This window comes from Lagopus leucura, unplaced genomic scaffold, assembly GCF_019238085.1.
Source record: "Lagopus leucura isolate 7727_CA_CO unplaced genomic scaffold, USGS_WTPT01 Super-Scaffold_702, whole genome shotgun sequence".
Classification (NCBI taxonomy): Eukaryota; Metazoa; Chordata; class Aves; order Galliformes; family Phasianidae; genus Lagopus; species Lagopus leucura.
The window spans coordinates 1024977-1044541 of NW_024962254.1; the positions used below are offsets into that span (position 1 = coordinate 1024977).

The 19565-nt window shown below is 43.6% G+C and overlaps 1 protein-coding gene across 1 annotated transcript in view; it reads right to left on the bottom strand.

Moving 5' to 3' along the window:
- Positions 1 to 19565, bottom strand: part of PAK1 (p21 (RAC1) activated kinase 1) — a 69226-nt gene that overhangs the window by 8737 nt on the left and 40924 nt on the right. The window contains exons 3-10 of the mRNA XM_042862571.1: positions 14966 to 15066; positions 13443 to 13590; positions 12548 to 12585; positions 10632 to 10748; positions 10356 to 10530; positions 7816 to 7879; positions 6956 to 7004; positions 4044 to 4156 (exon numbers count right to left, since the gene is read on the bottom strand). Coding sequence (XP_042718505.1) covers positions 4044 to 4156; positions 6956 to 7004; positions 7816 to 7879; positions 10356 to 10530; positions 10632 to 10748; positions 12548 to 12585; positions 13443 to 13590; positions 14966 to 15066 — 805 coding nt within the window. The remainder of the gene's footprint in view (positions 1 to 4043; positions 4157 to 6955; positions 7005 to 7815; positions 7880 to 10355; positions 10531 to 10631; positions 10749 to 12547; positions 12586 to 13442; positions 13591 to 14965; positions 15067 to 19565) is intronic.

Here is a 19565-nt window from a genome sequence, read left to right on the forward strand (position 1 = left end):
AGCCAGACATCACAGGAGTGAGCAAGAAGTTCACTGTGGCCCCAAAAGAACATACTGCCAGCACCTGAGCTGATGAAAAAAACTCCTAAAAATAAAAAACTGCAATCTAAGCTGTACCTGGATGCTAGAAATATTACAGCTACGGAGAGCTTCTAGTATTAGAGACAAAGATGTGATCTAAGTTTGGTGATGCTGTAGATTGCAGTGAGGCAAAGCCTAAAGCTTCTTTCAGTATCCAGAGCCCAAGGACACAGAGCAAAGCTCACAGAGCAGACAGGTCTCCAGCCCCACTCCCGAAGTGCTGACACTGGCAGCTTGTTCCTGGCAGCACAGAGCCCAACAAAGGCAGAATCACCTGCACAGCAGTCTGTTGGCGTGACAGAGGAGCAGAACTGCTTTCAGCAGCATTTCTGTAGGTCAGCAACCTCTTCATGGGCTCTAAAAGCCACTCCATCCAGATCTCTCCTTCCTGTTCCCTTTGCTGTTGTTGATTCTTCTTCACCTCCTGCCAATCTAGAGACTCTCCAAATTTTATCAGCACCCTCACCACAAATCAGCGGCTGCCTGGAAAACCAACATTCCCCTTCTGTGCCACTACACAGAGCATTTGGAGCATGCTCTTAGACATGAGAAGCCCAAATCTACTTGGCTATAGGGATGGGCAGAGCAGGATCCACTGTTCCTTTGTAACCCTCTCAGGTTGCACAAGCTGGGAGCAAGCTGGTTCCTCTTCACAGCCAAAAGGGATGGAGCAAGCCAAGGAGCCCACTGCAAACCAAAGCTGTGCCACAAGCAGCACGTGCCAAGATCCAGGCACCTCAATAATTGATAGCTCTGACACAACGTGCAGGGAGGTAAAATTAACAGTGGATCCTTGCCAGCTGACACTGAGCAGGCGTAATTTCAGAAGGCAACATGGTGTCATCTCAGGGCTCTTTTCACTCTCTCACCACAGCAGAGGCACTTTAGTCCCTGAGTTGCCTCCTGCAGACGTGCCTCAAAACGGCTCTATCAGATGTTCCTGAAAAAAGCCAGAAATCATAGAATCATGGAATACCTTAAGATGGAAGGGACCCATAAGGATCACTTAGACCAACTCTTGGCTCCACGCAGGACCACCCACAAATCAGACCATATGTCTAAGAGCATTCTCCAAATGCTTCCTGAACTCCAGCAGCTTGGGGCCATGCCCACCGCCCTCTGGTGAAGGACCTTTTCCTGATATTCAGCCTGAACCTCCTGTGTCACAGTTTCATGCTGTTCCCTTGGGTTCAAGGGGAGCCAGGACAGCTATGTACTGCTCTCCATGTGACTGACATCAAAAGTATTGCAGTGCCACACACCATCACCTGCAGTCGCTCTCCAAAAGAAGGCTGGCAGCAAAAGCAGGGTGATGAGTCTTGGAGGAAGGATGCAGCCTACAGTTTTCTCTTCACCTCACTTACTAACTTCAATTTCAGCTGAAGGCTGCATCCTGAAAGGAGGCTGTAGCGAGGTGGGGGCCAGCCTCTTCTCACAGGTAACAGTGATAGGATGAGTGGTAATGGCCTTAAGTTTGGGAGGTTCAAGTTATATATAAGGAAAAAATTCTTGTCAGAAAGAGCGATAATGCATTGGCACAGGCTGCCCAGAGAGTTGGTGGAGTCCCTGTGTCTGGAGGCGTTTAAGAACCGTGGAGATGTGGCACTGAAGGTCAGTGGGCATGGTGGGAATGGGCTGGTGGTTGGACTGGATGATCTTAGAGGTCTTTTCCAACCTTAATGACTATGATTCTATACTGGTAAGGGCAGGAGCTGAGGCAGAGATCAGAGAGATGGTTTATTCCAATGAGCACCTTGATGAGCTCCCATTAGGTACTGAGAAGGGGAGACACTGTCAGGAACAGAGCCTCAAAAAAGAAACCAGGTCCCACATCAGCAATGCATCCTTCCTCATATGTTCCTTCTGGGACAGCAGTAGGCAGAAGCCAGCAAGCTTCATCACTCAGGAACAAACAGGCACACGAGGCCAGGCAGGAGAGGATGCAGCTCCCCGGCAGCAGGAAGCTGCAGTTGCAAAGCTGAAGTGGCACAATAGGCACAAGAGCTCCCATATGCACCCTCATCACTGTTCTCTCCCTCTGCAAAAGATTACTGAGAGAAAGCTGAGGGCAAAAGCAGCAGATCTTGCTGGAAGTTTAAACAAGACAGCAGGACATGCAGCCACCCTGCAGCTAGGATGTACTGCCTAGGCACAGCATGTGCAGGGACACTGTGATGCACTCTCTAGTGAGAATATGCATCTCAAACAGTTTTCCCAAAACAAAGCCTCTAATGAGCCTGGAGAAATACATACTTCCAGCCTGCATGCAGTACTTAAAGGTTCTTTTCTACAGTTCTCATTTTGCACAGGCAATATCCTTCTGCTCTTTCTAGGAGAGGGCATCTGTCCTTTCAACAACACAGCTCTTCACAGTTATGCACATAATGTGGGACACAGCACCACCTAAATTGAGCATCACACTAGATGTTGATATTGCAGCATGAGAACTATTCTTTCTTATTTTTGCTAAGACATCACAATAAGCCAACTAAGAAAACAGCCAGTAGGCTTTTGATGCACATGCAGAGCAATACATGTCCAAATATTCTCTCTCAGATTTCCAAAAGTGATTTTAGGTCATGTCCCTCCATTCTATCTTCAGAAGATGAACTGCCATTATTCAAGTCTGAAGCTTGCTTATCTGAACTTTCTGCTTTCCCTACAATAAGCCAAACCTGTAGTTAACCAAGACTGCTTGTTTCTGAAGAGTGCAGCAATCTGGAAATCCTGCTGCAGCCCCAATGGAAAAAGCTGTAACGTAAGATGAATGATTCAAGCTTGACACAATGCATCAGTGTTAAACTGATGCTGAATTCAATTCACTGTGCAACACTTTCGCTCTGTTCAGCTTTCAACACATCCTAGATTTCAATGCTGGCAGCTCGTGACTGTTTCCTGGAATTCAACCAGGGAGAGATGCAAGCATTTCTTGTGCTTTCTTTCAAAGGCAGCTCCCTACCCCTAAAGCTACCCAGTTGCTCCTTTTGAAGCAGCCAACCTCCAAAATGTTGATGATTGCAGCACTGCTACTACCACCCTTATGTACAATATTGATACCCCGTGGGGAAGAACCCACAGCCGCATTTGTGTGTGGACTTGGTATTTTATTGCCTTGAGCTACATAGTGAACAGAGTTTTCATGGCTACATGCATTTATGTTAGAAACAGCTTACACAGGGCAGCAGTCACAGCACTGATTAGTTCTGCTCTGTTTCTGTCCTAATCCGAGGAACAAGTGCAAGCAGGTCCCTACATATGTAAGCAATTATGTGCAGCTCCTGAAGTAAGAAGAAGCAGGGATTCAAAAAGATGTTCCACATGAATGCAAGGCTGAGCAGCAGTAACACAGAGTGTGTACAAGTCCACAGAATTCAGCTGCAAGGAAGGAGTAAGCTTGTTCCTTACACCTTGCAAAGGATTTTTATACACTGTGCCTGCTCTTCTTCTCTCCCTTATCCACATCCACAAGAAAGCCGTTTTGCTTAGTTCTGTTACATGGTGTTTACCCTCATCACTACCTAGAAAACCTCAGTGGACAGCAACAGGGACAGGATTACCACCCATGCCTGGAAGGAGTTATGCCAGCAGAACGTTTGTCTTGCTCAGAAATGAGGAAAGAGAGGAAAGCAAATATAAATAACACAGTTCAATCTATTTTCACTTCTCCTCTAGGTGCAGGGAGGAAATGGCTCACTGTGTTAAATTTGGCAGAGCACGTTGAAAAATGGAGTCCTGACAGCATGCTGCTAATGCCAGTATCTCTAAGAAGCCTGGATTCTCCATTAGCACCAATTCTTGTTTCTCCTAGGATTGGGACAGAGATCACTACATCACCCACACCCCAGCCTTACCAGATGCAAGACTGTCCTTTATCTGCATTAAGCTGAGACAGGATCACTTAAGACAGTGACAAGGAAGCGTTTTCCAGAGCTCTTTCATGAACTCTTTGAACTGTGACATACCTGTCCAAGTAGTTGACAATGTTGGGGTTTTTGTTTTCCCTCATTACGAGGATTTCATTGATAATCAATTCCTTTTTGGGCTGCTGCTGCAAATTCATCTGCTTGATTGCAACCTACAGGGAAGAAAAAGCAAGATAGAGAGCATTATTACAAGATTTCCCAAGAGTTCTGCCAGTAGTGTTGATTGGTTTAGTCTTACATTCACATGAAGGGGGAAGCCATTTATTCATCACGAGTTACTCAGTCATTCAGCAACTCCGAGCTCCTGCAGCCAGTTCACTTCTATTCTTGCTGGGCATATAATGTCAAAAAAGAGCAAGGGAATTTACTGCTTTCATACTAGACTTTTACATCACTGTTGGACAGCCATCTCTAGCTGTAGTTTCTTAGCAAGACAGCAGAGAGACCCTTACTCTAGTTTGGACTGATAATTCAAAGACTTTCTGTTTTGAATCAGATGTCTTTGGAAGTTCTGTTTTAGTTGTTGTGTTTGTAGTTTTGTTTGTTTTTTTTTCCATTCCTATGCTTCTATAAATCTACAGCAGATTGGGAATGCAGGGAGGAGGTAAATAGCATGGGCTAAATCACTTTCAAGAGATAATTCTCTTATTTGTTACGGCAAGACCTAAGGGAGAAGAATCACTAATAGTTAGATTAAAGGTTGAACAGATGGGAATTTGATTCAGCTTTATCCCCAGTTATAACAAAGAGAAATATGAGCAGGTTCATTAGCTGTGGTCTTTTTGCTTGGTAGCTGTCTACCTGTTTCATTATACCTGCTCCACATGCTCATGTGCAGAAAGCAGTTGGCTACAACATGCTTTGAATTCCTACATTCAATTCCTACATTCATCATATCCCACAACCAGTATTTCCACAAGAACACCTGGCCTTCAAAGAAAAGCCTTCCAACCACAGAAAACCTTGAGTCCAGTAAGTCTGCCCAGCACAGCAGGAGGCAGAAACACTTTGATAGGCATTGCAGCCCAATTGTATTTGGTCCAACACTTAGGCAAAGGGAGTGATATGTAATTACACCTTTACAAAACTGCTGATTAAAGAAAGCACTATAGGCTAATGGAGAGGAGCCAGTAATTAGAGCTCACAAAAGCAAGGATTAGAAGCAACAAGCCAATATAGATAGCTACAATTAGCATTTTGATAGTATAGCAGGAGATTCTACCGAAAAATGCCAACACACAAGAAGGCAAGAACAGAGAGACATCATACTTCTTTTCCACAGTATTCATAAGGCTGCCAGACAGCATTTAAGAAACAAAGACCCTGTGCTGCTCTTTGCACAAGGAGAAGAGAATGAAAGATGAAGCAGAGAAGGAAGCATTTGCTGCAGATAAAGAAATTCCACAGCAATACTGAGGAAGCCTCTGCATGTCCACGCTCCTGTTCAGAGGCAGACCCAAGGGCATGCTTGCATGTAGGGGTGTTTTCCTTATCTATGTATTAGGGTACAAAGTAAATAGCTGTAGTTATATTAAATAGGCGTAATCAGTGGCAATCATGAATATTCTTAATCCTGGCAGCTGCCCAAGGCTCTTGTACATTGCACAATAAAGAAATTTCTAACACGTGCTGCCTTTCACTGAGTCCCTGAGCTCTCAGCGTTGGTACCAGCAGTGCTTCACAGAAAGGAACAGGTTAACAGCATGTCAGAACTACAGTGATCCCAAATGCAATTTTAAAAATCCAGGGACCAATCAAGTTAGTACGAAGGGAATGATTTAAAAGTCTGTTGTACTGCAAGAGATCAAATATTCACACGGGAATCACTGAAGGGATCCAGAAGGAAAACAGAAAACCACCGAAGGATTTCCTCCTTCTACAAAACTTCCCATTGCTTCAAAATAAATGCAAAACCCCTTCCTCAGAGGCAGCAATTAAACTCTGTTATTTCTTCAGGCATTGGAGAAGAGGAGTTATGAAATTCACTGGTGGATAACCCTGACATTGTACAAATGCAAAGTAGACACACAGTGCTGCAGACTTCCATAAAGATATCTGGAATAATGCATACACTTCCCTCTTTAACAGTCCTCCATCTAGCAATAATCATTTCCACAGGTGCTGCATATCCATCACTGCTAGTTTATTATGCATGCATGCAATGTGCACAGCACTTTTCAATATTCGGGGAAGAAAATAAAAAGACACTCCTTGTCTCTCAAGCCAAGGGCAAAAAGCAGGTGGGCAAAGGTTGGGAATTAATTGTTTCTATGCAAGTCAACTGGTGTAAGTGTACAAAGCAAAGGAAAAGAAGATGTAAAAGAATTTGCATGGGGGGAGGAAGACCCCTTAGCAGGGACCTTTCTGATAAGACAAGGGGAAATGATTTCAAACTAAACCAGAGGAGATTTCAATGGGATATAAAAAAAAAAAAAAAGTGTTTTTATGATAAGGGTGGTGAGGCACTGGCACAGGCTGCTCAGAGAGATGGTGGTTCCCCATCTCTGGGGACACCCAAGGTGAGGCTGGATGGGCTCTGAGCACTTGATGGAGCTGTGGTTGTCCCTGTTCACTGCAGTGGAGTTGGACCAGATGGCCTTTAAAAGTCCCTTCCTGTACACATGATTCTATAACTATGAAATATCAGGGATGAAGAGAGAAACTTCTGCTAAGGAGCTACCCAGTCTCCACATTTGCTTCCAGCCTTTGTAGCCACAAACAGGTTTTATTTTTTACAAATACAAAGCGATTCAGGAATTAAAACCTGGGAAATCATTTTTGCAATTTACTGCTCAGACCACTTGACCATGCCTCATTAGTAAGGAAAGAAATGCCTCATTAAAAACAAAATGTCATGAACCTGTGGAAGAATGTCTTTATTTTATAGCATCAACTGTAACTTTCTGTGGATGTTGAATTGTGTCCTGAAGTGGTATTCTGGCAGCACTTACCTCCTGTCCTGTAGCTACATCCATTGCTGTGTAAACTGTACCTGAGGCTCTAAAGAAAAGGGAGAACAATAATAATGAGAGGGAAGAATAATAATAGTAAGAAGCTTATTATTGTCTCTTAGCAAGACAGAATTTAATATACTCCTCCTCTTCCTCCCATTTTTCATCATATCAATAATTCCAGTGGTAAATGTAATCTGAAATACTTCTTAGCCAACATCACTACTGGAGAAGTTCCAGCGGGGAACAAAGCTCCTGGTATGGAAGAGTCTGGCCATCCAAATCTTTGCTGCTAAACCAGCAATGCAGCACAGCTTGTAGGACCATGATCTAAACTGGCATGACTGCAGTGCCCTGGCTTGCAGACTGTGCTGTAATCACGTTGGGCAGACAGGATGAGATAAAGTAAACAAATGTGGCATTTGTAGTGAGAGGAATGGGAGTCTGGGCCTCAGCACAGTCTTTCCATGATGTACCTCATTGTGGCCTCTCCCCAAACCTCTTCTTTCCCCTACTCTGCTAAGAGTAGCACAACACCAGCATCGAGGAGAGTTAACTCAGAAAGCAAATCTGTGCTTTCAGCCTTGCATGCTGAAAATAAGCAGCTCCATCCCTGCCTACAGCTATATTTAGCAACCTGATCATCTAATGCCATGTTTTCTTCTATTAAAACACAATTGCGCAAAAGAACCCAGTCACTGTGACTCAAAACTTTGATAGGAAGGGGAAGAGAGCTTTGGGGAAGGAATAAAAAGAAAAATGTAATCACCAGCTTTTTCAGCAGACTAACTTAGCCTGGATTCAGCACTTCTTTCTTAACATAAGGAAAGGTATGGGAGAGAAGTGAAGCATATACCAACCCTTGTCCAATCTTCTCAAAACGCGTGTACTTCTTTTTTGGATCACCCACACTCACAATGCTTCCTGCAAAAGAAATTTAAAAAAAATAATAATTTTAGAAGTACTTTCCCATACAACTACACCATGACAACTTCCGTCAGAACAAACATATTTACCACTCTTCCATACCAGCAATAACATAGCCATTATTGATCTAACTAATAGATTGCAAGACATGGGGAGGAAGCTAGAGAGACCCTCAGAATTGCCCTGGGTATTGCTCAGCTCCTCTACTAGGAGCCCAGCAGCAAGAGGAAGGGCAGGAGGTTTTTAGCAGCAGTTGCCATGCAACTGCAGCCATGCTTTCCTGGGTTTGGAGAGCACCCTGAGGCAATCTCAGCTCATTTTCCCTAATGTGGCTGCTCAGCTGAAAGAAAGTCTATTATTGCATCCCTTGGAGGATAAAGCTTTTGGCTTAGTGTTCTGCAAGGTGGTGAGGGGCTGCTCAGGTTCAAGGTAGCCATGAGGAACACAACCTCAAGCTTTCTGTAGCGGAGGGAGCTTGCAGAATAAGGGCACAGAGGAACCAAGGCCAAGGATTAAGCTAGAAGAAGCTGCCAAAAGCAGCATCACTGGAACCTTAAGTTCCCTGAAGACACTGATATTCATCATGTCCTCGAAGTTGGAAGGGAATCATATCCTTCAGGGCTGAGGACATCCAGGCCAACAATTCCTAGAGCTCAGCTGGGTACAAGTCTCCCTACAACATCACCAGGGTTGACTAGATCATCTTGGTGGTCTTTTCCAACATTTTTTGATGAAAACATAATTTGATGATTCTAATAGGATCAAGGGATGCAGAGCTGCCTCTGCATTGTTTGCAAGTTGCTCAAGCAGCCAACATACGGTGCTGCCTTTGCAGAGGCCTAGGGCTGAGCCTAAGCAGATGCATATTGGCAAGGAAACCACTCATGGTCATCATGCCAAGAAATCCAGTAGCGAGCAGAGTAAGAGCAGGCTATTTTCAGACACCAATGGCCAGCAGCCAAATCCACAGGGTTTAGGGCAGGCAGAAGTAAAAGAGGGGAATACAGCTTCATGCCTGGGGAGAAGGGTGGGAAGAGAAATCAGACTGTGTACACCTTACTGCACAATTACTGAAGCACTGCTGTCTGCCCTGAGGACAAACATTTCTGGACAAATGTTCATAAACTTTCCCTTAAAGCCTAACACAGGATGCAAGTTCAGACTGCGAGAGGCAAATGTTTGCCCAAGGCAGTCACAGGACAGAGCTGCAGGGCAGTGACAAGAGGCAGCCGTCAGTCTTGCCCTGATTAACCCTCTCATTCTGTAAAAGGGGGTAATGTCTCCTACCTCCCCAGAAGCCAGGTGAGGATTCATTAATGTCTGCACTAATGCTGCACTAATGCTGCACTAACGCTAAGAGGTGGGGATTTACAGAAGCGAACATACTTGCATTAGAATAGCACTTTTTTCCAGACCCTGCCTGCCCAACCTGGTCACAGAATGGCTTAAATCCTTAATGATACAAAGGTCCTGCTAATGCAGCAAGTGAAGTTTTGAAACCTGTCTTGAAAGGGCAAGTTTTCAAATAGCAAACACTTCCATCTTACATGCCATCAATGCAATTTAGGCTTAATTTCAGAGGAATGAGGTACCGAACTGACACTGTTGAAGTTGTGCCCTCAGATTAAGTTTCTCTTGATTCAGGTGTTAGGCTAAGCTTCATCAAACAGGGGGAAAAACTCTCAGCAGAGGTGTCTAGCCTGACTGTAGGGGTGCTAACACAATTTACACCATCTGACATGCAAGTCACATATGTAATTAACACAGCATTAGTAGTTCAAAGAATTAGAAATGCTCCACCCTAATAAAAGCTGGCCCAGGCTGAGGACAGCAGTCAATTGCACAGAACAGCTGTTTCAGCTGTCAAATGCTGCCACAGCACATCCCAGTAGTGCCAAGCAGTAGAAGAGCACTTTAAATAACACCCATAAAGTGAAGGAAAGGACTGCTAAATAAACCAGGACACAACAGAAGGACAACACCCACAAATCTGGGTTATTTACTGGGTATACACCCAGTGTCAGGACACTTAAAAATGAGCAAGACATTTAATGTCATGATATCAGGGGAGGTAAACTTGGGTTTGAATGAATTTTCTCTGTCTTTTAGTCACAGCTGAAAGCTCTGCTCACCTTAGGTGCAACGTTTCAATATAATCATCCACACTCCAGAGCTGTGGAATATCAAGATGTGGAGCAGTCTCAGACTTTGTGGTTAAGTAGATGTTACATATTCAGGGCTCGTTCTGCAGAGTCTGAGGATCTGCAGCTCCCAGAGCCCTTCAGCTGGCATCACAGGTGCTCAGCTTACATCTACATTCTCCTTCTTCATCTGCCCCAATTTTGGCATGCAGTCACAAGGCAAAGTTTTCAGTAAGGGTTCTCAAAATAGCAGTGCCCAAACATCCCAGCTTTTAAGATATCAACACAAAAGAACACAGAATTCAATTTTTTTTTCCCCCAAGAAGACATACTTAATTTTTCCAAAATCTCCTCATCTGACATTTTTGGCTTTTTCTTTTGTTTCTCTGCATTCCTGATCAGCATGTCGGGTGTCACTGTGCTGTTTTCCGAGGGAGAAGAAATAGGAGAGGTGGCCACATCTCTGGTAGGAGGAGGAAGGGGGTCTATCACAGAGCGGGTGTATATCTAAATTTGAATGAATAAAAACAAAGCAGATGATGACTTAAACACCGTTCATCTTTTCAATATCTGAGCGTGACTGTGCTGAAGGAGGGACTGGTACTCACAGATTTGGTGTGTTCAGGTCGTGGAGCTATCACAGGGGGAGGAGCTGCATCATCTTCATCATCTTCGTCTTCAGACACCGAGGGCACTGCAGGGGTCTCAGACACAGCTTTCACATTCTGCATGTGGTCACACAAATAGCAAAAATAAAAACCTAATTGCTTGCTGTAAACGTGTAACAAACGTTTGATTAAGCTCCTAATAGAGAATGGCTTGAAGGAAACACAGAAATATTTTATTTTTTTGCCCAGAGAGGCTGTGGATGCCCCTGGAGGTGTTCAAAGCCAGGTTGGATGGAGCCCTGGGCGATCTGGTCTACTGCCACATCTGAAGGTTGGTGGCCCTGCCTGTGGCAGGGGAGTTGGAACTTGATCCTTGGGGTCGGTCCTTTCCAACCCAAGCCATTCTACAATTGAAGTTCACGGAGGCCTTTACCCTATAGGCACTCCAAAATAAACCTGGCAAGCCCCCTCAACCCACTGGCCCAGTTCTGCCCATGCTTCTGCTTCCATGCTACCATCAGTTCCCTAAGAGTAGTAGTGGAAAAAGACTTCTTGAAGCATTAAAATAAAGTTATCTATCACTGAAATAAGGGGGTAAAAAGATTTCACTGATCACATCTCACAATTCACTCATTCTACGTCTTTGGAGCAACCAGCACACTGACATATATTTGATAAAGTGCCCTTGACATAACACAAAAGCTTTGTCTATTAAAAACAACAAAAACTACCAAAATACTGTCAATTTCCTGAATCTCTCCAAAATTAGAGGTTACTCAGCATCTTACAGAAAACATTGGGCCGCCTCAATAGACCACCGAGCCTGGGGGTGTTCAAGGAAAGGCTGGATGTTGTATTGAGGGATGTGGTTTAGCGGGAGCTATTGGGAATTGGTGAACGGTTGGACTGGATGAGCTTTTAGGTCTTTTCCAACCTTGGTGATTCTATGATTCTATGACTGGTAACTACTGCTTTTTTCAGGATTTACTTTAAAATCCAATGCTCTCAGACATTCTAAGCTTCTGAGGACTGATGCACAATAAAGTGTAATGATGAAAAATGATGAAAAATGACCAAAAATGTTTTCCTTTTCTTTTAGTAGAGTCAAACAGCAACACGCTGCTCCCAGAAGGGAGCAGAACAAGCCAACTCCAGATAACATCATGGCTGTGAGAAAATTAGAGGTGAGAGAACTGTGTGCTCTTATGAATCACCCCAAACGTGAAGTTTTGTTTACCTCATAAATATACATACATAAATTTTACAGAGCATTGCAACTCTGTCTCCAAGCAAAGTGAAGAGGAGTGGTGCCGTCCTGGTAAGGACAGAGTAAAGGTCGAGCAGAGAGGAGGAGAACCTTTTATTTCCTTCTAGGCTGAGATTAGCTTGGTTAATCAACACTGCTTCAATCCAACCTCTCCAGCTAGTGATTAAACTTTGTTGGATCACAGATGTTTATAGAGACATATAAAACCTGAAAGCAAAGTGGTTACAGTTTTCTAGATTACTCCACCCAAAATAAACAGATGCAGGAATGGATCAGTTTATATGAAAACAGCACTGTTTCTACTCATTCATTCACTAGCTTCTATTATTTTCATAATAAAGGCCTCTTCTGTCTACTTGGCTTTACCACAGCTTTTTTTTTCTTCGTGTACAAACAACATGTCCTTTTAAGATAATTTGCCTGTTTTTATAAACATATTCATTATATAGAATCACAGAATCATGAAGGTTGGAAAAGACCACTAAGATCATTAAGCACAACCATCAACCCATCACCACCATGCCCACTATGCCCCCTAAGTGTCTTTAAAATGATTTTCAAACACTAAGCAAACTGAAAGCTACACAGATAAAACTATCCAATGCAAGTCTTTAAATGCCCCAACTCAAGAAATGGTGTGAAGACTTACCAGAGTATTTGATGAATTGTATTCCTCTGCCAACTTATCTGAAAGAAAAAGATACTGATGTAATTATAAATGAGTTGTAAACACAGCAGCACTAGAGAGAGGAGAAAGGGACAAACTCCTTTTGGAAGGGACAGGAAAAATGGCTCCTCTCTTTTTAGAGGCTTCCAGATACCTTCTGCACCCTACAGCAAGTCTGAAAAAGGCTGTCTCAAGTCTCATGACCACCCTACACCTCATTCATTATCCTAGGATCATGGCTTGCAGGCTTGCAGCACTTCTCAGAAGGATTAGCCCTGAAGCAGAATTAATGATTTCAAATCCAATAAAGCTTAAGAGAACAGGTAGCTGTATTTCAATGTCTATGCTTTTTTGTTTGTTTGTTTTTTGGTTTTTTTTGTCCTCCTGCAGGAATCTATAGGTTGGATCTTATTTAGGGTCCTTGCACCTGAATGCACTTTTGTGGAGGTACAGTGCAAAGGAACTCCCCAGACTGAGCTGATACTTGGATAAGGGAGCAAGGAGTACAAAATTCTACAGGCAAATGCAGAAACCTCAAATCCCTGTTGCAGGAAGGTGGAATTTCTCAGAGGAACACATGGGATCTGTATTGTTATTCACTCACATACACAAGGTGCTTGCAGTGGAGTTGAAAAATCATCTGATGCTAAATCACCAGCACAGGCACTACAGCTAGCCTGAGACCTGCAAGGCCCAGTTCACCAACGTCCCCTTTTACAACTATGCTGGGCATTAACAAAATTAACAGAACAAGATCCAGAGCAAGAAGGGTGCTCAAGCAAACATTGAAAAGACAGATCTCCTCATTGATTAAACAAAATAAAATCCCTATATCCAATGAATAACACAAAGCTGGACAGAGCAGCCCTATAAATACCTGTGAAACTCATGTACTTCTGACTGCTGGAGGTCTTCTTGGAGTTGTAAAATTCCAGTACATCCAGCACTGCCTGGGGGTTCTTCTTCTGCTCTAACTTGGTGATGTTGGAAGTCTGCAGTAAGCGTGCCCATTGCTCCGGCATGCCCTGTGGGGAGATGTACCACATTAGCCCACAGATGACCTAGTGTGCTTCTACACACACACAGTTCTGTCACACTGCTTCTGGGGTTACTCCATACTGAGAAGGAAACGAGGAGAAAAGAAGAAGGGGGGGGGTTGAAGCTAGATCTTCTCTGAAGTCCGTTCCAACCCGAGCCCATCTATCATCATATGACAGCCATTATCTGTGTCAGAAGTTAGAATCACAGCATGGTTGAGGTTGGAAGGCATTTCTGGTCCCACACATCTCCAGCAGGGACACCACCCAGAGCAGGATGTCCAGCACAACGTCCAAGTGGCTTTTGGAGATCTCCAAGGAGCAGCCCTCAGCCCTTCCCTGGTCCCTGTGCCAGTGCTCAATCATCACATTCCAGTATCCTATGCCATGTCTTTCTTACATGAACAGATCAATGCCCCTCAGTTCACAGGGATCTGTGTGAACCCCAGATCCTTTGAAAACCAAAACTCAAAAGACTGAAAGGATCAGACCCCATGTTAACCTAGCATACAGAGCTCATAATTTCATTACAAGGACACAATTTCAATCATAAAATAAACAGATTCAGAATACAATGTGGCTTGCAACTTTGAGCACCAGCAAGGACAACTGTGTGCAGACGAAGTGGCAAGTGGCTGGGGTACTTTACTGATAAAGTTGCCCTCCCTTTTAGAAGGAGTTGCTGGATGCCCTCAGAGGTAATGCCCCACTGGTACATCCAAGTTAACTTGAGCAAGTGTGGAAGCTGACATGAAAATACATCTGTACACACAATTCAGGCTAGGAGAACAAAGTGCCTTTAAAAGAAATAAGCACAGACAAAACCATCTTGCTTGTGAATAACTGCTGTTATTAAACCCTATCTCACAATCAAATTAAGAGGAACAACACGATGAAATACAACTCTGTCTCCCTACTCTTTTGCATGTCAATAAAAAAAAAATGCATAGAAGTATCTGCCATTTAGCCTTAGGACAGCATATGCACATTCTGGCACAAACAGGTATGTACAGTTGTGTGAGTCCTAAAGCAAAACCCTGAGCCCCATTTAAAGGGCACGGGCTATGCTGTAGAACTGATCCAGCTCTAGAAGAGGAAGGGAGGGGAGATATAACAAGTTTTGCTGTTCACATCAGCCAAGAAACAGGACAGGAAAAGTCTGCTGGCAGCCTGGGCCATTGGGATGTGTCAGGCTTGACAAGCAATCTCTCAGCAGGAATTAGTGGGCTGCTTCTACAGATGCACATCAAACCAGATGATGGTAATAGCCTTTCCAGCGTTACCATATAAAAGATTAATAGGTCCTGGCTCCTCCCAGCAATATGCCAAACCACACAGTTCTCTTTTCCTACAAATCACTTACTGTGAATTCTCCAGTGACTGCATCAAACCCCACATGAATCGTGTGTTCAAAGTCAGAAGGGAGGGAGATCTCCGGCCGCTCCTTCTCTTTCTTTTTATTGGCTAGAGGAGACAACAGAAATATCCATCAGTCCTTCAAGAATTCAGATCTCCCTGACAGCTTCCAATTTATCTCAACATCCACAGCCTGTTCTGTGGTAGACTTCAATCTGAGGCAGAATAGCAAGTTACAAAACTTCATCAACCCACTACAGAGCAGACACTGCAACGGAGCAATAAAGATCAGAGTCCAGCATCAAAACAGAGTTTATGAAGAAAACCAGATATGCTGCATGTGTTTCTACTACAAAACCTTACAAGCAAAACCATTTTTATGTTCCTTCCCAGAAAATGAACTAAATGTGGTTTTAATAACAAGCCATGAGCAGGAAGAGAGCAGAATCTGGCAGGTGAGGAGCAGAACTCATGAAAAAACAGGAAAGAAAATAAACCAAAGCAGATGCACTCCACAAATTTTCAAGTTCAGACTTCAAACAAGATTATCATTATGTCTTGGATTAAGTTTATCCATACTCATGACATATTAAAGACTCCACCTTCCTTTTAATATTTACTATATTCAAGAAATTGAGATCAGTTTAAAGAAGAACCACGTTCTACTCAGATTTGCCACTGCTTTTAGTCATAAATTAAGCAGAACCAGAAGAAGGTGATTAAAGCTCCTGTGTTTCCCAGCAGCTACCTTCTGGATCTAAAGCCAGAGATTTGTTTTGTAGCTGATGTTCCACAGTGGCCATACAAATGCCAAACCTCAAGCATTTCAGAAGCCTGAGAGGATGATGCTTAGTATTGCCATTATTTAAGACACTGCTGGAGGTCCAATGCCTGTTTTCTCCAGTGCTCAAGCACTGTTCTCAGTGCCATTACAGAGTTAGTGTTGCACAGAGTAATTTTGGAGGAAGAAAAGGATGAGCTTGAGACATGGAGAAGGAACAGTTTTCAATCACTCTTTCAAACAAAGGGAATGGAGGAAGCTGAATGACAAGAGAGACAGTTGTCAAGAGGAAGGTCTAAAAGTGATAGGACAAATGGGGATGCTTTAAACTAAAAGAGGGGAAATTTAGGTTAGATGTTGAGAAATTCTTTACTCAGAGCATGGTGATGCCCTGGAACTGCTGCCCAGAGAGCTGTGGCTGCCCCAGGCCTGGAGGTGCCCAAGGCCAGGCTGGATAGGGCCCTGGGCAGCCTGAGCTGGTGGGGGACAACCAGCCCGCATCAGGAGGTGGAACTGGATGATCTTTAAGGTCGGTTCCTGCCCAAGCCTTCTGTAATTCCATGAGCCTATGAATGTGGAGAGAAAGCTGAAACGCTGGAGCAGCCACCGCAGAGGTGGAAGCTAGAAGCCAGAAGCAGCTGCTTGTTATCAGATGGTGAGCATCTGCAACATGGAGGCCTGCCAGAGAAGGTCAAGCAGCTGCATCCAGCAGGTATACAGAAAATGTTGCATGCACTAGGAGCAGATAGAAAGCAAGAAAAAAAGATGTGGAGAGAGCCAACTGAAGCATCATGTTATGCAGTCCATTGCTCCAAGCCAGACTCAGTTGTCAGACACAGTCCAGAAGCCTGAAACATAGGGGAGGAGGAAGAGGGCAACTATACCACTACCAGTGTGCAGGAGTGCTGCATGGGAAATCATAGAACCATGGAATATCCCAAGTTGGAGGCCATGAGGTCTCCCCTCTGCCTCTTCTTCTCTGGGAGGAACAAACTTATAGCCTGAATGAGCTTCAGGGACACACATACACAGTTTTGGATGAACTGACTAAATAACGTAAAGGCCTCTGTCACATCAGTAATCCAGATTTATGTTCAAATTTGGTACCCAGTTGGAAAGATCAAGTGTGGGCCTAAAATGGAATATAGAAAAATCAAAGTATCACAAAATCATTGGGTTGGAAGGCATCTTGAAGCCCACCCAGTTTCAACCCCTGCCATGGGCTGGTTGGCCCCTACCAGCTCAGGCTGCCCAGGGTCCCATCCAGCCTGGCCCTGAGCATCTGCACAGATGGGGCAGCCACAGCTCACTGAACAGCCTGTGCAGCACTCTGAGTAGGGAAAATTCCCTAATATTTAATCTGAATCTCCCTTCTTTTAGTTTAAAATCATTCCCTCTTGTCCTATCACTATCAGCCCATGTTAAAAGTCTGTCACCCTCCTGTTTCTAAGCTCCCTTTATGTACTGGAAGGCTGCAATGAGGTCCCCCCAGAGCCTTCTCATCTCCAGACTGAAAGAGGAAGACAGCTTTCTGCATTTATGTTGCTTTCATACTCCTGCAGCAGTTAGTGCTTTCCCCACAACCTTACAGTTTCTTGCAACCACTTCCTACAGATTCTCAACTGTCTGCATTTTTCCTGACTCTCAGTAACAATTTGAGACAGCTCTACAAATTCTTGCTAAAATCACTTTGCCTTAGCTATAACGTTACAGCAGGTGAAACCATAAATGTTCTCTTGTACACTTTATTAAATCTGCCTGAATGCCACTTTCAGGGTTTTGTAGTGCCCACATTGACTTAGAGCCTCATGTGAATGCACATGGAGGTGGCACATGAATTCAGAAGCATTCCTCCAGGATTCCCAGAAGACAATGCATTCCACAAGCTCTTGTTCAAAAATCTAACAGACCTACAAGTCTAAATGCATTCAAACATTAATAATTGCTTTCCGTGGTAGAGATGTATGTCATGGCAGGAGGCATATAACTGAAAAGAATTAAAGAGATGGGCTCTCAAGTCTCACTGAACATGTACTCCCCATCTACAGTGATCATGTTATCCATGCAGCGAGTCAAAAAGCCCTGAAGGATCTCAAATAAAACAAAATAAATAGAAGAGAAACTTATACTTGCTTGGGAAGGTCTATCTATCACTAAGTGCATCATCACCACAAACATCTTACCACCTCCCCATTCAAAGCCTCACACGTTTGATGCTGTGAAAAGAGCATGACTTCCATCATGATGCTCTGACAAGTTGGGCTGCAGCTTGGAAGCACAGCATCCTCCAGTAAAGAAAGGCCATGGGCCCATCCTGAATGTCTTCTTCACTGGTAAATTTAAGGAAAGCGTTCCCCTTTCACATGCAAGACACCACACATCTGCAGCAGTGTAACCCCCACGGAAAGGGCTCGTAGGCACCAGACATCATTACTTCATGGTACCACTCTGACTCTTTGTGAATCAGTAGCAGAGCTCAGCAAACATCAGCAGAACAAAATGTGCCACGTGCGCCTGGTTCGTACACCCCAAGAAGTGACTGAACCCAAAAAGACTTGAATGGGAGCATGCATTTGGAGAGCTTCCATCCAGTATTAAAGGTGAGGGTTAGGCTGGGACATTAGAACTACAAATTACACTTTACACTCACAGACAAAGCACAGCACTTCCAAAGCAGCCTGGCGAGGAGATGTAACTCAAGAGAAGCGTGTGCACACATATAAAGGCATTTCAGATTTTTGCAGGCACAAATCATTGTCTTCTTTGATTTAGGACACAAAGTCACACAACACTCCAAATCACATTACTCTGAGTGTCCAGCCAAACCAGCAAACACCACTTCAATTCATTCAGGCACAGACCAAACAGACTGTCAGAGCACCTGAGAATTTTACTAACAGTTAAGCAGCAGGAGGGAATTTAGTTGTCATCTGAAAAATGTTCCTAAAGTGAAAATCAGCCAATCAGAAGTGGAGGTGATGGTGTTAAAGCCAGTTTTTGCTTGACAAGAATTGTAGGACAGAAGCAGTCGTTCTAGTTTGGGCAGGTGTATTGCAACAGAAGGCTCTGCTGGGCTTGGCTAAGCAAAAATCTCTCATGTCTCGAAGCATCTGCCACATTGGCCAAACTTCAGAACATGCAGGCTTAAATCTTAGTATTAGTGGTAGTGTCTCATTTACCTGAGCTGTTTACCATATCAGTTCTCCTTTAAATTCTACACTATTTAATGCTGTGTTTATTTTTGTCTTACACATTTCAGGTTATTTCATTGGTTTTTTTGCAACTGCTGACCCTAGAGGTTTTAGAAACATTGTTAAGTAAGCTGACACCGAAATCTGACAGTTCTTCAGGATTAATACACATAATGGCAAGTTCTAACCAGTATCCTGCAAATGTTTAATAGAGTTCATGGGTTCCTGGGCTGCAGAATTAAAAATCAATGTCTATAAAACAATCCAAGTTCTCCCTGAACCTGTATATCTGTGATTTAAATTAGCACACCAATTAGACTTTGTTCTATAACAAAAAAAAAATCAAGGAGGCAGCCTCCTTCCTGAAGGCAAGCAAGTTGCAGGTACTTAGACTTTCAGTTATCCAATGTTTAGATACCAGATGCAGACTCTGATGTACCAGAAAGAGAAGTCCAAAAAATAGGTCAGATATAAAAAGAAATCAGCAGATAACAGATGATCGAAATTTTTTCCTTATATCATTTTGAGATTCATGAGAGGACTCTGAAATTATCTGGATCGTTATGATTCAGAATTTCAATTCACAGCTTCTCTCTCTATTTCCATCTGTTGTAGTGCCTGTAAAAGGAGAAAAT